The sequence below is a fragment of the Schistocerca americana genome, chromosome 1 (assembly GCF_021461395.2).
Source record: "Schistocerca americana isolate TAMUIC-IGC-003095 chromosome 1, iqSchAmer2.1, whole genome shotgun sequence".
NCBI classification, from domain to species: domain Eukaryota; kingdom Metazoa; phylum Arthropoda; class Insecta; order Orthoptera; family Acrididae; genus Schistocerca; species Schistocerca americana.
In genome coordinates this window covers 691,070,738-691,087,275 of record NC_060119.1, presented here as the reverse complement: position 1 = coordinate 691,087,275, position 16,538 = coordinate 691,070,738, and the positions used below count along the sequence as shown (strand labels likewise).

General features: G+C 37.9%; 1 protein-coding gene across 5 annotated transcripts in view; it reads right to left on the bottom strand.

The window, feature by feature from the left end:
* LOC124609238 overlaps positions 1–16,538 on the bottom strand; it is a 330,778-nt gene that overhangs the window by 79,801 nt on the left and 234,439 nt on the right. For all 5 annotated transcript variants that reach the window (XM_047140056.1, XM_047140059.1, XM_047140060.1 and 2 more), the window contains exon 23: positions 2,864–2,944. In XM_047140056.1, the coding sequence (XP_046996012.1) occupies positions 2,864–2,944 (81 nt within the window). The remainder of the gene's footprint in view (positions 1–2,863; positions 2,945–16,538) is intronic.

Here is a 16,538-nt window from a genome sequence, read left to right as displayed (position 1 = left end):
ATATTAAATCTTGCTTGAATTCACTGTCAACAATTTCACTCGCCCAATCCCCCAATCAGCACTCTCATACGGTACTTAATTTTACGCTCATCTTGTATTCTTGACAGCTCATAACACACATATATAAACAATCCGTTTCCAATTTATTTTTTATTTTTATTACATGAAACTATTGTGTCATGTGATATTGGAATTTCCTCTGGCATATAAAATGTTCAGAAATCTTAAGAGAATGCAGCTGGGTGGCATCTTTGACTACTACCGATATTTCATTCCTTTTGCACCTTCACCTGTCAAAATGCAGGCATTATTGAAGACGCCACCCAGTTGGTTTCCCATAAGCAGCCTGAATTATAGTGTAATTCAGACAAAGTCATTGAGCTTGTAAGATAAGTAACAGTTGCTGAGGTTAAATTTAGCAAGGGCAGTGTAACTGCAGCCAACACCACTGACACCATACGAAATGTCTGACGAAAATGCACTGGGTATTGTTAAGAAAAAGTATAATTTTTGCCAATTAGTTGTGATGCTGACTAACAGAATGAATATAGTAACCTCAGACTTTTTGCAGACGCTGCAGTTATCTATAATGAAGTACTGTTAAAAAAATTGCACAAATACTCGGTCAGATCTAGATAAGACTTCAATGTGGTTCCAAGATTAGCAACTTGATTTAAATGTTCAGAAACATAAAATTTTGCACTTCACAAAATGAAAAAGAAATGTAATATGCTATGACTGCAGTATTAATGATTACAGTTGAAACTGATAAACTCATGCAAATACCTGGGTGTAAGACTTTGTAGAGATACGAAATGAGACAATCACATAAGTCAGTCATAGGTAAAGCAGGTGGCAGACTTTGGTTTATTGGTAGAATACTACAGAAATGCAATCTGTCTACAAAGTAGACTACTTACAAGTCACTTGTACGACCTGTCCTAGAATATAGCTCAAGAGTGTGGGACCCATACCAAACAGAAATAACAGGGGATATTAAACATTTACACAGAAGGGCAGCAGAAATGGTCCTGGATTTATTTGACCCATAGGTGAGTGTGTCAGACATCCAGAAGAAACAGAACTAGCAAATATTTCATGACAGATGCAAACTATTCCCAGAAAGCCTACCTGCAAAGTTCCCAGGACTATAAAAGATGACTTAAGAAATGTACTACAAGCCCCTAGATATTGCTCCTGTAAGTATTGTGAAGACATGATTATATTATTTACAGAATACACAGGGGTATTCAAGCAGTCATTCTTCCCATGCTTCATACAGAATGGAATGGGAAGAAGCCCTAATACCTGGTACAATATGGGTGAACCCTCTGCAGTGCATTTCATAGAGGGTTGCAGAGTACGGATGTAGATGTAAAAATGCAAATAACAATCTGAAAGCAATTAAAGCAAAGTAATAGCACGGGGGTATTGTCAGAACTTTTAATAATCATTCACAGAGGATTCCAGCAAATACACAGCAACTGCCTACGCTTCATTGTGCTGCTAACTTTATGGGGTGTAGAGGGACAGAGGTTCCACCCACTGACGTCAATTGAAGCAGTCCCTACTAGCATGAGATGTCATGGCTGATCACCATGACCTACAAATATTACCTATGATCTCCATAATTATGTTGCTGTCTGGTGGCAGTAGAACCGCGACCATTTCTAAGTCACTGCTTGCAAGGATACTGAAAGCAAATTTTTCATGAAACAACATATGTTCTCTTTCCTTACATTTCATACACTTTCTGCCCACTGACAGTCACCAGTTACACTTATTTTCTGTTTAATGATGTGCAGTTCAGTATGTCCTAGTCACTGACTAAACACACTTCTTGATAGACTTATCAATTATTTTGATATTACCTGTAAGAGCACAATGTGTTTTATTTTCAATCTATTTGGCATTAACGTTCTACATTACAAAATATCATTATGTCTTAATCAACTTATTACTTCATTCTGCAATCATACAAGCACTGTGGGAAGGACGATCTTCTATATGTTGCATAGATGATAAAACCAAATGCACACATAAGTAATTCTGTACTTTTTTGTATTTCACTTCAGCAGTGACAAAATGCAGTACTAATGAAAAAAATGATATTAAAGCCATGATGTGCAGCTTACAGGTCCATCCTTTCACTTAATATCAGGTATCCTACACATATGAATTTGCTTTTCACAGGCAATGTGGCTGCATGGTTTCAAAATGTAGTCATCAACATGAAACACACAAGTCTGCACAATGGTTTACAATAATTTTACACTGGCATTTTATGTTTAACACTGATGCCAACAAGTTTTTAATTTTGCTGGAAAAATGGAAACCAGTCCAAAATGCATAGTGATATTCTACTGCAACAAATAATTAATAAATTTCATTGATCAGTTGTGGCCATAAACTAACGAACGTGCATGGAGACCACTTGGCAAATGGATTTTTGTAAATTTTTATGTTTGTAGTATATGAATCTCAGAACTGAAATATCGGACAGCCAAAGCAGTTCAATGAAACTCTCAAAAGTTCTTGAGAAAATCAAGTCTGAAGTTTTCTGAGGATGTGCAGATTGGTAACGGGATAATCAATGGATTGTTGGTTCAAATCTCAATCAAACGCTATCAACTGTGCCACATGGCCTGTAGGTAAAAATGTCTTAAATGTAATGAATTAAACTTTCAACGTCAAAGTAAATTTTTTCAAGAATTTTTGAGAGACGCATTTAACTGCTTTAGTTGACTAAATACAAAAAACATTATAACTGATTGCTAGATAGTCTCATTATTAGACCAAAAACCCCAACTGAAATGAACACTTAACAGGACGAAATAATATAATTTAGCAAAATATTACTTACATCTCCAACTTCTTGAATTCAGAGTATTTGATATAATTCACCATTTGCTTACATAGCTCCAACATTTCATCTTTTGCTTTCCTGGAAATCAAGAATTTCTATTTTTTTAGTGCATCTAAATAGTGCAACATAAGCCTTCTTTCACAAAGTACATTAATACAAGTCTTGTAAATTAGTATGGTACATTATACAGAAAATAAATTTCTCTAATGAATCCTGGAATTCTACAATGTACATGACATTCTCAGCATGTGTCAAACTAAGATTGTTGTTTTGGCATCGAATAAAAACCACTTGCATTTTTGTGACCATTGTAGAGGTATTAAGAGTTTATAATGTCAAAAACAAAGTAGCCATTTTAAACATATATATGCAAAACATGACAGCAGCAACCACTTACCATCTGAATTTGGGAGGGGGATGAGGAGAGGCATAAATTCAAGGTTTTGTCTCACAATACAGTGATGATTTTGCTGCTATCAATTTCCTGATTTCCTACACAGTCTTCATCTGACTTCATTTACTATGACAATCACATTAATAAGAGAGACCACTGTACAAAAAGTAAAGGGCTACTTGCACATATAATGACAACAATGATTATAATCATAAAAATATTCTGTACAGATTACTTAGCTGGTATGGACACGTTAAGAAAATGGAGGAGAAAAGGATACCCAGGAGAATACACAAGGTGAAACTGGGAGGAAAGAGACCAACAGCACGACCGAGAGACAGATGGCTGAAAGGAGTAGATGAATGCGTCCAGAAGAAAGGAGAAGACTGGACCAAGGTGAAGGCGGAGAGATGGTGGCAAGATAGAAGACAATGGAGATGCCTATGTTCCATACAGACCCGGCCAGAGGCTGGAAACTGTCCAGGATGATGATGACAGATTACTTAGCTGTTTTCTTATTCAAGTATCTATATGACAGTCACTGTCAAGCATTCATACAGCCATTTTGACTATAGTACAATTAAAATTACTTGATGGTTCACACCTCACACGTTGGAGTTGAGTTCCTCCAACCAACATCAAGCCCAAGCTGTTCACTGTTGCTAAACTGCCACTAAAATTGGTCAGTTCACTTCCAATTTCTTGTCTGGCTTTCTTGATGTGTTTGGATCCCGAATAATGGATCTGGCACTTTTATTTCAAATTTCACCACACATGATATCTACATCAAAAACCATCCATCCATCCACCCACCCACCCACCCACCCACACACACACACACACACACACACACACACACACAATGATGCCAAAGAAATACACAGATTTCATAGGCAGCACTAACTAAACACTACTGGAGACTTCCAAGGCGTGATTCAGTGTCACATATACAATTATCATAATCCTAGAGATCGGCTTACATTAGATAAGCTTTGTACGAAATTGCGTGAAGCCAAATTTTTGAAAGCTGCAATTCATCGTTGCGACTGGTTCACCACAGTTATAAATATACCCATTTAGCCAAGTGTTGTGGCATAGTTCAATGGTTAGCATACAATCCTGACATGTAGAAGGGTGTAGAGCCAAATCTCGTCAAATATAGTGAATTTTTTTCATTCTTAGTTTTTCATTTCTAAATCTAATCAAAAGAGTTCATTTTTTTTATTCAATTGATTGGATTAAATGTATTTTTTTTATTTCTAGTACTTTGCCATGTAAGTTTCATTGCCATACTGACTTTTAGATTTGCTCTTATTTTTCTCCCTATCATCATTTTTTTGTTTGGAATCTATCTATGTTGCCTATAATCTGCAACCAAGTGACAATGAGGACTCCTTATTGGTTGGTAATGCAGCAGCTTGTGTATCCGGAGTGAGGATAGTTTTGTTAATCTTCTATGTCTACCCAACTATTACAACCATGATCTTTCAAAATATAAAAAATTTAATAATCTAGGTTTGCAAGTGGCATCAATTTGAACAGAACCTGAGCTTTAGACAGCTGTATCCTACATCATCTTCATCAGGATCAGAACTACGGACAGCCAGGGTTGGCATGGTTTTCCATTTATATAGGTCAGACAGCAGCACCTACAAAGTGCCAGAGGAAATCTGAAATAATGCATACATTGTAAACCAAGATCAGCCATTTCAGATGTAGTACTGGCATCTTGCACCACCTGATGTTATTCAGCTCTCCAGTGTGCTGAAGCTGCCAGAAAGTTGCCAACCTACTCTTCCCGCACATGCATTATTTCAGCTCTCCTCTGGAAGGTTTCAGATGTTGCTGAACTATCTATGCATGCGGAGCACCATGCTGAACCTGGAAATTAGTAGCTTTACTCATGATAGGGATGGGAAAGACATCTGATGAAAGCTGAAGTAGTTGTTATTGTTGTTGTTGCGGTCTTCAGTCCAGAGACTGGTTTGATGCAGTTTACATGCTACTCTATCCTGTGTAAGCTTCTTCATCTCCCAGTACCTAATGCAACCTACATCCTTCTGAATCTGTTTAGTGTATTCAGATCTTGGTCTCCCTCTACGATTTTTACCCTCCACGCTGCCCTCCAATACTAAATTGGTGATCCCTTGATGCCTCAGAATATGGCCTACCAACTGATCCCTTCTTCTAGTCAAGCTGTGCCACAAATTTCTCTTCTCCCCAATTCTATTCAATACCTCCTCATTAGTTATGTGATCTACTCATCTAATCTTCATCATTCTTCTGTAGCATCACATTCCGAAAGCTTCTATTCTCTTCTTGTCTAAACTATTTATTGTCCATGTTTCACTTCCATACACAGCTACACTCCACACACATACTTTCAGAAACGACTTCCTGACACTTAAATCTATACTCAATGTTAACAAATTTATCTTCTTCAGAAACGTTTTCCTTGCCATTGCCAGTCTACATTTCATATCCTCTCTACTTTGACCTTCATGAGTTATTTTGCTCCCCAAATGGCAAAACTCATTTACTACTTTAAGCATCTCGTTTCCTAATCTAATTCCCACAGCATCACCCCGATTTAATTCAACTACATTCCATTATCCTCATTTTGCTTTTGTTGATGTTCATATTATATCCTCATTTTTATTTCTTCTCCATGAAAGCTGAAGTATTGTGTTCAAAATGATGTGCTTTGAAAACCAAAAAGATTTTATTCAAAGTTTTCATTGCCTGTGCCACTCTATTTCTGATACCTGCAGTGTTTCAGCCACCTGTGTAAGCCTGATTCTTAGGTAGGACAATTCTTTCATTTCTTCCACTACTGCATCATTCTCAATTTTAATGTTAAGCAAGTCATCATTCCCCTTTTTACTGCTCTTTATCCATGCTTCCTTTCAGCAAGTCTTTTGAACCTGCCATACAGCTGCCCAGAAAGACTAAGTTGTAATGCAAACCTTGGCATTGATATTTATATTCACATGACTACTCTGCAATTCACAATTACGTGCCTGGCAGATGGTCCACTGAGCCACCTTCAGCCTTTTTCTCCACCGTTCCACTCTCTAACACAATGTTAGTAAAATGAACAATTTAATCTTTCCAGTGCAAGCTCTGATTCCTCTGATTTTTCACTTTGTAGGTGGGCACCAACAAAATATTTTCGCCTTCTAAGCAGAGAGACGGAGATTGAAATTTCATGAAAAGATTTCACTGCAACGAAAAAGCCTTAACTTGTGTATCATACCCATGAGACACTTTTCCCTATTTTATGAAAATTTAAAACAAGTTGCCCTTATTTGTATTCTTTTAATGCAATCTGTCAATCCTACATGATTTGGGTCCCATAATACGTAGCAGCACTCCAGAAGAGGCTAGACAAGCATGGTGTATGCAGTCTTTTTAGTAGACCTGTAGCATTTTCTAAATGTTCTGCCATTAAAATGCAGCCTTTGGTTCATTTTCCCAACACAATTGTCTATGTCATTGTTCAAATTTAAGTAATTCATAATTGTAATCCCTAATTATTTATCATGCAACCAAGATTTGTGTGATTCATCATGGAACCGAAATTTAAAGGATTCCTTTTCGTACTCATATCGATGATCTCTCACTTCTCATTATTAAGAGACAATTGACATTTTTCATACCATACACATATCTTGTGTAAATCCTTTTGCAAATGGTTTTGATCTCCTGATGACTTTACTACACTACTGATGACAGCATCATCTGCAGACAATCTAAGAGGGCTGCTCAGATGTCTCCTACATTGTTTACATAGACATCACTTTTATTTTACTTGATGACTTTCCACCAATTACTATGAATTGTAACCTTTTTCACAGGAAGTCCTGAACACGGTTGAACAACTGAGATGATACTCCGTATTTATGAAATCTGATCGATTGCAAGGTATTGTATCGCATCAAAAGCCTCCTGGAAATAAAGAAATATGGAATCAATTTGAGATCCCCTGTGAATTGCACTCATTACTTCGTATGAATAAAGGGCTAGTTGTGTTTTGCAAGAATGATATTTTCTGAATCTGTGCTATGTGTTAACAGATTGTTTTATTTGAGGTAATTCTTAATGTTCGAACGCAGTGTATGTCAATGTTCGAACACAGTGTGTGTCCAAAATCCTATTGCAAATCTATGTCAATGATATGGGTCTATACTTCAGCAGACTACTCCTATTTCCTTTCTTGAGTATTGTTGTGATCTGTATAGGTTTCCATTCCATTCCCTAGGTACAGATCTTTTGTTGAGCAAGGAGTTGTATATGATTGCTAAATACAGAGCTACTGTATCAGCATACTCTGAAAGGAACCTAACTGGTATACAATCTGGACTGGAGGACTTGCTTTTATTAAGTGCTTTAAGGTGCTTCAATACCCCCAAGGGTATCTACTTCTAAGCTGCTCTTATTATCAGCTGTTCCAGATTCAAAATCTGGAAAATTTACTTCATCTTCCTTGATGTAGCAATTTCCAAAACCTCACTTTAGTGGCACTGTCATCTGTAACACTGCTATCAGGTAATGAAGGTGCTTACTGTGTCTTGCCGACAGTGTAAATTACATATGACCAGACTGGGATTTCCTGCCACATTTTGAGACAGAGTTTAATTGTGGGAACTATTAAAAGCATCTCACATTCAAGTCCACACATAGTTTTAAACTCCAATATAACATGGCCAATCATCGACATTTTGTGTTCTTTTAAATTTTGCATACTGTTTTTGTTGCTGCTGTCACAGACTCCTGACATGTTCTGTGTACTATGAAGGTACAATACCATCTCTTAGCAATTTATTTGATATATGTATATCTCAGTTGCCATCAACATTACTTCCTTGATTTAAGCCACATCTGGTCTATGCTTATACAGTTTGTCTGGAAGGAGTGGACACTGTTTCTTAGCAAGACGTCAAGCCTATTTTTACTTACTTTTTTAAGCAGATATATTTTGCGTTAATTTTTGGTGTATTTGGATGTCACAGTATTCAGTCTCACTGCAACAACTTTGTGGTCACTAATCCCTGCACCCACCATGATGCTCTCGTTTGTTCAAGATTATTTGTTGCTAAGAGGTCCACAATTTTTTGATGGCATTTTGTGTATCATGGACTTTAAACACGAACATTTGCCGACATATCTGGGGTAGATGGTATTCACCACCAACTATCATTGTATGAGTGGGGTACCTAAGTTTTTCAGGACTGCCACAAGTCACAACAAGTATGATTTACTGACTAGTTTTGTTCTATAGTATTACAAGAGCATCATCAGACTCTCTGGAATTTACACTGCCAGCACCAGAGATTCAGTTGGTTGTACAACAGTGTTTGCTATGTCCATGAATGTTCTGTAAAAGGAATAACCTCTACCACTACTAACTCGTAGAAACTACTTTATTTCACTACATCATAAACTCTCCACTACCACCTGTATGTAATTTATTCTTCCTGAACACCATTAGCTTCTTCGGAAAAATTTTGGTTGAACTTATCTCCAGCTTCAGTCAGCTTTCAATCTCGGCAACGATTAGAGCTTCAGTGTTTTGTATTAGCTCTTGGAGCACTAGTTATTTCCCAACACAGCTATGACAATTTAAAACTACAATAGCAATTATTGCTAGATCTACCCTCATCCTGTGTTTTTCCTGCACCATTTGAAACTCAAGCCCCTCCTGTACTTTCCCAAGACCCTCTAACCTAAAAAGTCACCCACTACCAGTTTCCTGAGTGTAACGAACTCCTGATATATTAAACGGAACTTGAAACACCATCACTCTATGGTGCAAATCAAGGAATCTGCAGCCTACAGGGCTACAGAACTGTCTGAGCCTCTGATTCAGATCCTCTGTTTGGCTGTGTTCCAAAGGTCCAAAGCCGGTTCTGTTGTCGATGCTATAGACAGTGAGATCCGCCTTAATCTTGCAAGCATGACTGGCACTCGTTTCCACTTCAGATAGGTGCTTAAAATAACAGAGAATCTTTTCTGGTCCAAAGTGACAGATATTATGAGAACCAACATGAGCCACCCACTTGCAATTGGCTGGCTGCACCCTCTGCTTTTTATAGCATACAGAAGCACTTGTTCCACATCTGGGATGACTCTCCTAGTACGCACACAGAGTGCTAGCTGGACTTCTTCCTCTCCTTGGCAGAGATATCCCTAAGAGACCCTATTACGTGCCTAACATTGGAGCTCCAAATACCAGTAAGCCTACCCTCTTTGACTGTCCAGATCTTGTAGACTGAGAAGCTTCCTCTGAAACAGGACAAATGACTGCATCTGGTTCAGGATCTTTAAGGGCCACAGACACTGCCTAAAACTTGTTTGTCAGACAAACGGAGGATGCCTTTTGACTAGCCCCTTGGAAAGTCTTTCGCTGTCTGCCGCAACTGGAAATGACCTCCCACTCAACCACAAGTGAGGGGTCAACCGCAATGCAGGCAGTAACCGATGGGATGTGCTGGATGTCCCTTGGATCCCCACATCCGGATCCCTACAGTGGTGTCTACTGGTGATGAACTCAAGCTCCACGAGTAAAGCCAGCACCACCTGGAACTGCGAGCGAAGGGTCACCAACTCAGTTCACATCCAAACATAGCAATCCCAGTTCCTATCTTTACTACAGAAGGCAGAATTATGAACTAGAGAGCTATGAAATGACGGACTGTGCGTAGTAAGCAGACAAGTGAGCAAAAAATTTAAGGATTTAAACCAAAAGTTAGCCCAGTTGACATAATAATAAACAAATATATTTACCAATGCCAAATAGCAATGAAGAACAGAAAATAATTTATGACTCCATCGAAGAGTTAATGCCTTTTGGATTTGGAAGTTTTCTTGTAAGCTAATGGGATTTTTTTGCAACGGAATCTATTTTCATGTCTGTTTCTATTGTGTTGGCTGGCAGTTTTCTTGTCAGAGATGTTCTGTAAATGTTGAATGGCACATGCCACATTTCCATGTTCTCTTACATTTTTTATACCTTACTTCAAATGTTCTGCTGGTCTCTATTAAGTATAGAGCATCGAAACTGTTACACTGAAGTTGAATTTACTGTCTTAGTGGAATAGGTGATGCTATATACTTATTCAGATCAGCACAACATTTGGAATAAGGCACAAAGAGTGTGAAAGAGCATGGAAATATGGTACTCATCATTCAACATGTGCATGACATGTCCGAAAAGAAAATCTCCAGCCTACCACAATAAAAACAGACAGGAAAATAGCCATATTCAATGACAAGAAACATCTCCTAACCCTACAAGAAAACTTCCACATCCAAAAGGGAATTATAAAAATAAAACACACAAACATTAGCAACCAAACATTACTTAAACTATTACACATATTGTAGATATTTAGCAACGCCTTTATACACTACAAAATAAGCACAAAAAGAAAAAAAAATTGGCAATGTACACATCCTAGAACATCCACCACCTTACCACAGTGAATAACAACTTACACACGGAAGTTAGGACATACTAGCTACCTCCCCCCCCCCCACTCCCCCCTCGCTCGCTCTCGCTCTCTCTCTCTCTCTCTCTCTCTCTCTCTCTCTCTCTCTCTCTCTCACACACACACACACACACACACACACACACACACACACACACACACACACGCACAAAATAAGAAATACACAATTAAGCACCCCCCCCCTCCCACGCCAGGCGCACGCGCGTGCACGCACGCGCACACACACACACACACACACACACACACACACACACACACACACACAGAGAGAGAGAGAGAGAGAGAGAGAGAGAGAGAGAGAGAGAGAGAGAGAAAACAATAGCAGACACTCCCACAACCACCAAAACAAAGACAAAACAAAAGACAATCACATAGGTGTAGAAGAATGTTAAGAATGAAGTTACAAACAAAAAGCCATGATTAATGATAATAATTTAATACTGGTTATAGAAGTAAATTAAAGCATGAGAATTGTCCGCGATCTTAGCAAACAGAACTGTAAGGAAAACCTTACTGCTACATGACTACTGACAATGGTTCAAAATAAAGTGATACAGATGTCGTCTACTATTACAGTTCCAAAAGATGGTATTAACATACACATAGCTCAAATAGGGGTAGTGCAGAAGTGGGTCTAATAAAGAAAAAGAAAATATAAATGTGGGTACGCTACTGTAAAACGAATCGTGAACATATTATTGTAGACATGAAGCCCCTACACTGTGGTACAAGTTTATATGCCAACTAGCAGCACACATGATGACACTATTGACAGAATGTGTGATGAGGTAACAGAAATTATTAAGCTAGTTAAGGGAGAAGAAAATTTAGCTGTGATGGTGGAATGGAATTCGATAGTAGGAAATGCAAGAGAAGGAAAAATAGTAGGAGAATACAGATTGGGGGGAAAGATATGAAACAGGAAAACACCTGGCAGAATTTTACACAGAACAATATGAAATCATCACTGATAGCCGCATTAAGAATCATGAAATAATGCTGTATAGATGGAAGGAACCTGGAGACACTGGAAGGTTTCAGATTGATTATATAATGGTAAGACACAGATTCTCAACTGTATTTTAAAATATAAGACTTTTCAGGGGGCAGAATTGGACTCTGACCACAATTTAGTAGTTGTGAACTATAGTTAAAACTGAAGAAGTTGCTACAAGGTGGGACTTGGGTACGTTGAAGAACCAGAGATAGTTGAGAATTTCAGAGGGAGCATTAGGCAATGGTTGACTCAGACGGGGGAAAGGAATACAGCTGAAAATGAATGGGTAACTTTGAGGGTCGAAATAGTAAAGGAAGAGGAGGATGAAATGGGTAAAAGGAAAAAAAAAGGTCAAATAGGGGAAAAATTGTGTAGTCATTAATTTTTGTACAATGGTAGGAGGGAGTCCCACGAACAACATACAAAGTCCAAGAGGTGGGTGTGAGTAGGTTGGTGTGGGGGGTGTAGTGGGGGTTTTAACGATAATTTTTTTTTTACATTTTTCTTTAATAATTTGAGAACTGTGGCTTCTACTGAAAACATTTCCCAGAACAAAATTGAAACTACATTAAACTTCCAACAAAAAGGTCCTATTCCTCTTTTTTCTAAGACTAGCAGTTCCGTTGTAGCAGGTGATGGAAAAATTGCAGTTTATTAAAAATAATGTCTTAATGTTACAAAATTTATGTTTGTTGTTAAATGAAGTGAGTTAAGGACAAATACGAAATTTGTGTACCACATCTAATTGCAGCACAGTTGTATTAAAGGAAGAAGAGTCTTCTGGAGGTGTAACAGAGTGGAAAGGGGAGGGGGGTTGGAAAAGTGTGAAAGAAGGTAGGTTGCCAGATTGTAGATGTGCACTTTCCTCATTCATAGGTCTTCCAACAGAAGAGTGAGCAGATGATTCCCCACTATCCATCCCATTATGTCACAGGGAGAAATTGCTGGGTGTTTCACTATGTTATACTGAGCCTCCATAGTGTGCCTCATGAATTACTGGCAATGTACTGTGCGTCCTTAGAAAATTTAAGACATTCTTTAAATTTAATTATTCTTTCGAAACTGACCACGAGTGAGAAATGTGGGAGCTGTTATAAGATACTGAGCAAAGGGATTTGTTGCCAATCTTGTAGGAAATATTTTCATAGGGGGTGAGGGTGTGGGTGAGGTTGGGGGTGGGGGTGGGGGTGAGGGGTGGAGTGGGGAGAATGTTGGGAGAACAGAAGAGGCCCTCTCCTGGAACTGCAGAGTATGCAGTAGGAACATTTTGACTGGGGAACAGGAAAGGAAAATCTGTGCCCTTCAGGCACAGTTGGAGGAAGAAAGGAAGGAACTGATAAGGATCAAGGGAGGTGGGAGGGGGGGGGGGTGTGGAGGTGGTTGAGAACTGGCAGCTGGCAGGAGGACAGGAAGAAAGAGAACACGTTCTGACAGTTTTATCATCAACACCAAAAACAGTTATCTACCACGTACAGAGTTAAGTGGAGAAGAGCCTCAGGTAGAATGAGGCCAAGAAGCCTAGGAGTGTACAAAGTGTTAGGAAGAAAAAAGTGCTGCTGCTAGGTAGTAGCCATGGGCAAGGTGTAGGCCCTCAGTTAGAGAAAAGTTTAGGAGCAGTGTACCAGGCCACCACTATCTTCAAGCCAAATGCAGGGCTTTATGCAGGGTCTTTATGTAAGGACTTTACAAAAGAGGACCATGTAGTAACAGTGGGTGGGGCGGGAAACAATTTGGACAGGGATGGGGCATATGATATAGGTGATGACCTGCACAAGATAGCTTCTCTGACTCATGGCACTAACATACACTTTGTTGATCTGTTTGGGCGTCATGATCGGCCACACCTTGATGGAGCTGTGAGGCGAATCACTGTGGGGTTACAGATGGCTCTGAGGGCAGCCAACTTTGCTCATGTTTCTATGGTGCCCTTGGGACTATCAACAGATGTGGTTTCACTAGGCGTGGCCTACACTTAAGCAGGACTGGAAGGGAAGATTGGTACAGGTGATTCATGAAAGTATTGGGGGTGGGTCTCGGGCCACACATGGTCAAATACCTGTTGTCATGGGTAGGAAAAAGCAAGACTTTCTTAGGATAAATCCAGACAACAGGTTCACCTGCCTAAAGAATATATCCAGCACTTTAAAAAAATACTGAAACAATCACTCACAAGACAGACTTTAACACTCCAAATATCACACATACCAGATGTCACAAAGAAAAACAAACAATTGGAAAGAATAACATGGGGCATTTGACAGACTTCACAATCCTCCATCAAAACATGCAATCAATAAAAAATAAAATACAACTATTAGAAGTTGAGCTCCAATCTTTGAACTGCATCGTAGTTTGTGTGTCTGAGCACTGGTGTAGAGAGACAGAAATTCAACGCATAGTGTTATCATCGTATGAAAGGGCAAACTCTTACTGCAGAACTACTTCAAGGGGTGAAGGATCATGCATTTATATCAGAAAAGGAACACAGTTCAAATCGAAACATGACCTCAGTACAACAAGTGAAGACAAACACTTTGAAATATCAGCTATTGATTTAACAGGGCTTGATATCACCAAGAAATTAATCATTTTATGTGTGTACAGATCTCCCAGTGGTAGTGTGGACACTTTTTCAATAAATTAACAGAAATTCTAGATACAGTCTCAAGTACAAAGGTCAACATAATTCTGTGTGGGGACATTAACATCAACACTAATATCACAAATGAATCCAGCAGCACCCTCATAAATATATAAATAGCCTTCAAAGTTTTGGCATGTCCCTATTCATCAATTGTGCAATAAGGGTTACTACAATGACTGCATCAGTTACTGACAATGTGGCCACAAACATGGATAGGGAAAAATGTGATGTAGCTGTAAAAGATCTTGGATTATCAGACCATCTCTCTCAAATTACAACAGTAAAATCAGGCATCGAATCATTCCCTGAACTACAAGCCTACAAATGACATCTATCAGAAATCAAAATACAAGATTTTTCAAAGGAACCAGCAAAACAAAGCTGGGATGAAGTGTATAAGGAAACCAATGTGAATAAGAAATTCTCTAAATTCTCCACATTATTTAAATTGAACTTTGAAATGGCATTTCCAAAAGTGTGCATGTCTGTATCAACATCTCTCAAAAACTTATGGATAACAGCAGCTATTAAGAAGTTCTCCCAAACACTTAAATACCCAGTTCCATGAAAATGAGTTGGAATGATCCAGAATTTTTAAATTTCTATCACAGATGCAAAAAGATCTATAGGAAGATGCTGATTACTTCAAAAAGGTCATTTAATGAGAAAGTAATATATAATGCAGAGAATAAAAGCAAAGCAGTCTGGGATGTTATAAAAAAGAAAATGGGGAGAGGTAAAAAAATGCAAAATAACATACTGCTAAGGGAGGGGGATAAGGTAATAAATGATCCACAATACTTAGCAAACTATGTAAATGAGCATTTTTCAAAAATTGCAGAGAAATTACAGCAAAAATTCCCCAAAACAAATATAATACCTGTAAATAATGCTGCACTAAATACAATGATATTACTTCCAACTGCAGAGAATGAAGTCAATAAAACTGTTCAAACACTAAAAAATAAAAAGTCAGCAGACTTAGATTTATTACCAATGTGTGTACTGAAACAATGCTTAGAGATTATACAAGACCCCTTAACAAATATAATAAATGAATCCTTCACATCAGGGACATTTCCAGAGCAGTTAAAAGAGGCAAGAGTTGAACCTTTGCTTAAGAAAGGTAATGTAGAAGATATAGAAAATTACTGGCCCATTTCCCTGCTGTCACCATTCTCAAAAAGCAAATGAAGCTCTCAAGGAAGTTTACGATTGGTCAATAAGCAATAAAGTGACATTGAACATAAAGAAAACTAATGCCATGAATTTCAGTTTGAAGAGGGAAAATGACAATGTTAAATTAAACATAGATGGCACCTCTACAGACTGTGTAACAATTGCAAAAATTCTAGGAATGAATACTGATTCTCAGTTGAAGTGGTGTGACCACACAAAGGTATTTGCAAACAGAATGTCATCAGCATGTTATGCCCTTAGAATCCTATCATCAATGCGTAACATGTAGTGTCTTTTAGTTACATACTATTCATATGTACACTCAGTGCTTAGCTATGGCATTCTTTTTTGGGGAACAAATGCACAAATTATGAACACAATTTTCAAACTCCAGAACACAGCCATAAGAATCATAACCAAAAATGGTAGTCGAGCTCATTAACTGCTCCGTATGAATACATTTACCAGTCAGTTGTACACATCAAAAATAACATTGGTAATTACTGCACAAAGAGTTCTATCCATGACCATGGAACAAGAGCTAGACACAACTTACATTTGCCAAGAAAAAATAAACATAAAACTCAAAACAGCATTTTCTACCAAAGAATAAAACTGTACAAAAAATTACCAAAAGAGATAAAAGAAATTGCAAAAATACACTTATTTAAAAAGGCAGCTAAAAAGTACCTGTTATGCAATACATTTCATACATTGAAGGATTACTTAGATAAAACAGAGTAGGGGTTTGGTAAAAAAAAAAAAAAAAAAAAAAAAAAAAAAAATATATATATATATATATATATATATATATATATATATATATATATATATATATATATATAAGTAAATAGCAATAATAATTATGAAACATCCATCATTCCACATAACAGCTTTACACTATGATTTTTTCCTTCTTTTTCCCCTTTTCTAGAACAACTTACCCT